At 34.5% G+C, this 6,000-nt stretch overlaps 1 protein-coding gene across 2 annotated transcripts in view; it reads right to left on the bottom strand.

Annotated features, from left to right (window-relative positions):
- Positions 1-1,880: 1,880 nt before the first annotated feature.
- CLDN11 (claudin 11) overlaps positions 1,881-6,000 on the bottom strand; it is a 51,990-nt gene continuing 47,870 nt past the window's right edge. For both annotated transcript variants that reach the window (XM_069213020.1, XM_069213021.1), the window contains exon 3: positions 1,881-5,049. In XM_069213020.1, coding sequence (XP_069069121.1) covers positions 4,814-5,049 — 236 coding nt within the window. In that variant the 3' untranslated portion in view covers positions 1,881-4,813. The remainder of the gene's footprint in view (positions 5,050-6,000) is intronic.

Here is a 6,000-nt window from a genome sequence, read left to right as displayed (position 1 = left end):
CCTTTAAACAAAACCTGTCATTACACAGCTTCAAGGAACTTTTGTCAAATAACTGATCAAGTCTCTAACAGCTGACCCAACAAAAAAGATGTTGCCTGTCATAGATTGAATAAAATCTAAGATGGATTGTCACACTCCACTGTATTCATGGGTACACCATTTTTCTAGTGAATATTGGAAAATGAGTGCAGATATTAGTAGTCTGATCATTCCCCACTGTTTAATGAGCTGTATTGTATCTTTCCTTGCTTGCTAAGGCAATCAAAAACAGCAAAAGTGAAAAGACGCATGCCTGATGGGGCTCCTATGGATCGCAATGTTCACCTATAGGCACCCATGATTACCAATGTTTCCAAAGCAGCGTCTACCACTGAAATGTCATCCATCCAGTTTGGTTTCAGTGCTGGATTTGGCACAGTAGAACAATGACTAAATTTGCATCTAATTTTAATTTGATAGGTATTCTTTGAAGACATTTCAGTATACTGGGTATTCATGGATTTAAGTTCTGATTTTGACCGCATACATAGAACTATGTTGTGGGCTACGTTAGAATTAATGGGCCTAAACAATTATATTAGCCACTTTCTGTGCTGCGTACATAGTGGCCTAAGAATTAGTTAGATTTTGCCAAAGGGGCAAGTGCACAGACCTTTTTTAACTTAAAAACAAGTGTCAGTCAGGGTTGCGTTTCCGCATGCACCTTTTTTGTATTTTACATGTTTTGACAACAGGTCCAAAATCTATTAAGAAAATTACCTTTTCCACAAAGAAATATGAACTGCCTCGGACCCAGTCATTTTGTTTTTGGGGTATTCACTTTAATAGAATGATTTCTTAATCTCATTTCTCACAGTGTAGTACGCTTATAATAGCCCAGTCTTTAGATGAAGTTTTCAGATTTGCTACTCGTCTGACATGAACAGGCACATCATACACAGCAGGTATATTTCAGTCAACACTTATGATGGTGGTGTCTCGGGCTATTCAGACTATTTGTCTATTAGGACGTCCACATTGCACTTTATATGAATGTAGGTTTGATGTATTTAGAGCTTAAGAATAAATTGACCCCATTTATTTTGTGGACTTCATATTAAATCAACAAATATTCTGGGCAGCTTGAAGCTAGAGACTACTTAAAAAACACAATTGCTGAACTACATGAAAAAGATACATACTGATTTGGGACGCTCTCAAATGTCTAAGACACCTAAAAAATATCTATAGCAGATAAATTATGGATGAACAATATAACTTTAAACAGTGATATTTAAGAAGAAGTAATTAGCTGGCCAAGCCCATTTTGGATCATTTTTGTCAATAAAAACTACAGTTGGTTTGAAAACATATTTATCATATCTAAATCTTTTAGCTATTGTTTTTGAGAAGATTTTGGTGGCAAGATTCAGAGTCTAAATAATACTTCAGTAAATATCCTGTCTGCTCGGTTGGGCTTTGACACACTATGCACTTTTTTTTCTATGTGGCAAATCTTTGCAGACTATGTTGCATTTTATGTTTGATAAGTGTTATAGAAGCTTTCACATGAGATTTCTGATACATCGGATAAGGTGCAGAAATGTTGCTAGTTGGTTGGTGGTTTTCTTCCATTTACAGAAGCTACTTTTACAGCTTCTTCGCTGGTCAGCGGGTTGTATCTGAACTGCAGCTGTTAGACTGAGAACAAATATTTGGATTTAGCGTATGTATCATTACTGATGGTTTAATGCACTAATTTGAATTCTTTATTTGTTTTTATGGTTGTTTTAGCCAAAAACTACTGATGATTATTTAAAGTTTCCTAGAATTAGTGAATTCTTATTATACTCATAAGTCTCAGACAATTTGTTTTTCAAAAAAGGAAATGTGAAAGGTGACATTATTGATTGTTTATTATATTTCATATACAAGCAAAACAACAGAAATGTACACATTATGTTATATAAGAAGGATGTCAAATAAATGGACAAATCTTGTTAAAAGAGGTCAGTTGAACACAAAATATGTGTTGATATATGAATTAATGAACAATACAAATGTAAGCAAACAAAAAATAACAATGAAAGAGATTAAGAAATATACTTAAAACTAACAACTATAACAAATAATTATTTGAAACTCTGTACAAAAATAGATAATGAAAATGAATATAATATGTACATGTTACCCATTGCAAGTTGTACTCCCTTTTCGTTTCCCTCAGACATATAGACAAGGTCTCAGGAATTTAAAGAAGCATGCTGCTGCTGTATTTGATTTTTTACAAAGTATTTACATTAAAGTGATCAATATAGTCTTAAAAAATGCAATATATAAAAACTATTCCTTGTAATTGTTGTTATTTTGTATTCCTTTTTAAATGATGAGCAATGTGAAGATATAAGGCACTGCTTGAGACGGAGTCCAATATAGAAAACGTTGTGTCCAATATAGAAAATGAAGATAAGGTCAAACAAAACATTATCTCTTGTTGTGCTTTCCAGTATGATCTAAGCAAACCAACTTCTCATCCTTCAAGGTTTAGTTCATAATAAACAATATAAAACATTGTAACTATGGCAAGTCTAGGTGGACAGACTGTTATAAGTGACAACAGTGGTTTCTCAGGAACTTACTAAGTGAATTTGTATAATTCATAAACAATGGCTACATGTTATACACAGACTTATTGCAAAGTGGATTTGTTTTGTAGAAGATATATGCATGTAATAGGTAAGATCATGTTGATTTTCTGCAGGACTTTGTTACTAATACTTAACATAGGAATTTAGATATCATACTTTATTTCACTCAGGAATGCAAATTACATGATTATTAATCAAGTTATACGTTACAACATGCATTACTGGGTAGATGGTGCGTGATAACAAAATGTGAGCAAAATCAAAAATAACCAAAATGTGTGCAAAAAAATCATAAATACAATTTTGCTAACGAGAATCAGGGAGACAAGCACTTTTTTCAGTCAAGTTCCCCATCTGCTGAATATTGGGAATATATATTTGGTTCTCTATATAGAATATGCAACTGTTTTTTTTCTGTTTTGCAAGTCTACAATTGCGCATAAAATGCATATGTTAGGTTTGTTATTTTAATAAGTACTGGAACTATTGCATGGCATATCCTCCTGCCCAAAAAACTGCAAACATGCTTGCAACAAGCAGTGATACACTCTCACATTGTCATGCATCACAACTTCCCAATAAGATTTTAAAGGTGTGGGGGAGTGGTTAAACCTATTTAAGAGTCCATCATGTTCTGTGTCTGTAAAAAAATATATCAACCAAAATCCACCCACCTGGCCTTTTTTATTATTATCCCTCATGTCATGTACAATCGCCAAATGGGATGCATATGTAGAATATGACACCTCCCCAATAGCTTGTGATACAGCAGAACCATTTCTAGGGAATGCGTTTAGCACAAGATAGGGTGACATTTCCCCAAGGAAGATGTGTTAAATTCGCCTGGAGCACAATACTTGCACTACTGCGAATAATCTACTGCTTTGAGGTTGTGGTTACAGTTTTTTCCTTCACTGCGAAAATTAACACACATGTGAAGACTTCATTTCCTCCACACACTTCCAACCCTGTGGGTGTTTCATGCACTGTTCAACATGTACAGTACCAGTTTGGCCTGTTGTTTTTAGGATTTACATGGGAAGTGGAAATACAAGGGAAAGGCTTTCCCTGAGTTCACAAATTTTACATTGTTCACACACCTTAAACTCTTCTGAAAAAACACATTTCCCCATCTATAGGTGTATTAGTCGTGAGAATATGAGGTCAGCTTGTATATCTGATGCAGGGCAACCTGTGTCCCTGCCCTGAAAATTCTGCAGATGCTACCTATGCGACACAGGGTTTGAAATGTATTTTTAAAGATGCAACTTTACTGCACATGAATCTGTCTTAGTCTCAGAAAAAAAATGGAATATGGTCCATCATGACTCAGTTTCCTACTCAAAATTCTCCTCTTAGCCAGAGATAATGGAAAGAAATGAACTAAAACATTGCTTTGCCCTGTATGCTATGTACAATTAAAAATATTTTCACTAATTTCCAGTTGAGTCACTAAGAAGCGTATTCTTTCTTGAAATCGGTTTTGCAGAGGTGATTAAACAGGTGATGAACTTGATACACCGGTCTACACTATGGTGAGGAAGGCTCAGTCATCTGATCCAGTGATGAATAGCTTTTCATCCTAATGGAGCCTTCCTGTATATAACATATGTCTGTTATGGGGAAATATTAGTCATGACCTGGTTGAGTGCTCACTGCTGGAGTTGGGAATTTATTCCTGTTGTGGTGAGAATTTTACCAAACTCCATACATTGCAGCAGGTCTCTACCATTTACGTTACATGACTATATCTCCGGTCAAAACACCTGGAAGGGTCTAGGCTTTGCTTTATATGGAGAACTGCATAGACCATACGTCTGATGAATTTAGGGTTATGCGATTGTGACTATTTTATGAGGATGGTGAAGAATAAAATATGCCCATAGAAATCTGTGACAATATTAGGAAAGGAATTAATTCAGGAACATCTCTTGCTATAATTGGTCTTACTGCTGCAAACTAATATATTTTACAAACCACACATTCTAGGTTTTCAATTGAAAACCACACAGAACATGTATTTATCCAGATAAAACAGTACATTTTTTGATCCTTGCCATATTGTGTGGCGCTTCACAGTAAAAAAAAACACATAAGTGCAGGAGTTAACTTAACCTGTCCATTGGAGAAACAAATAATGGAAATATTGCCAAGTCTGGCTCATAACAACTATGTGGGACTCTCCTTTATACATTCACACTCTTAGCGTGTGTTGGGGTGCTGGATCCCTGTGAGGAATAATAAAAGCGATTTTCAAGAAGGGCTTGAGACTTTCCCAGACAGCATGCGGCAATAGAACCGCCCAATAGGGAAAGGGCCGCCCCGATCCAGCCGGAATACAGCGAATAGCCAAATGTCACTATCTGAGACTCCTGGTGGGCGCACACTGGAAACCAAATGGTGGCGATGGCTGTACAAATTGCTGGTAAAAAAGAAAATATCATTTCAGAGATTTAAGATATAAATTATAAGAAAACATAAACAAAATCTTTGGATTTAAAATAAAGGAATGAACCTAATGTTAAATACATTCAGAAATATTTTGCTACATGTTTCTGGACCACTTACAGCTTAAAAGTAAAATAGTAAAAATATATGCTGAGTGAAGAAATTCATTTGCTGTTATAACTTATCACTATAAAGTCTAGTATGATTTAAGGATTTAAGGAGTCAGTGCTGTTTTCTCTAATGCATGTAACAGGTGGTTGGGAAACAAGTGAATACTTCAGAGATACGCATAAAGGCACATAAATTGGAATTATATGATTGTTGCATTTGAACAACTTATGTTATAGTAGAACCAAAGGAAGATGATTTTATTTGCGTTCTATGTTTATCAGGCATATATAGTGGCATAAAATAGTCCCTTCAATATACAAAGCTAACTGTGTCCAAGGACCACGAGGCTACCATATGAATAGTTAGAAATATTAAAATACCTGCATAACATAACATAATATAACATAACATAAAATAACATAACATAAAATAACATAAAACAGCATAAAATAAGATAATGTAAGTTCTGACTTTGATTATCTAAAATAATACCATTTTTGGAAACATCAAGATAGGGTATGTATGGTATGTAATCTGTACACCTAAATGGACAAAGTATTTCTTTGTCAAGGAACAAGTCTTCACTTAGGGTCCTCTAAAGAATAAACACACTGAGGAAGAATACAGGCATTCAGTGCTTGGGTGGGTAATTTCCACACCTATTCATTTCAAATTCTCTTTATTCGACAAATCATTGCCATCAAAGAGTATAAATATACATTCTCATGAAAAGATAAAAAATGGTATAAAATTATAAAACAATAAAATAGCATAAAATAATTATTGAAAACTGATAGAAAGATTAAGACCAGTT

Source organism: Pleurodeles waltl, chromosome 11 (assembly GCF_031143425.1).
Source record: "Pleurodeles waltl isolate 20211129_DDA chromosome 11, aPleWal1.hap1.20221129, whole genome shotgun sequence".
NCBI classification, from domain to species: Eukaryota; Metazoa; Chordata; class Amphibia; order Caudata; family Salamandridae; genus Pleurodeles; species Pleurodeles waltl.
Note: the sequence above shows the minus strand (reverse complement) of the source record. Positions and strands in the feature narration are given on the sequence as shown.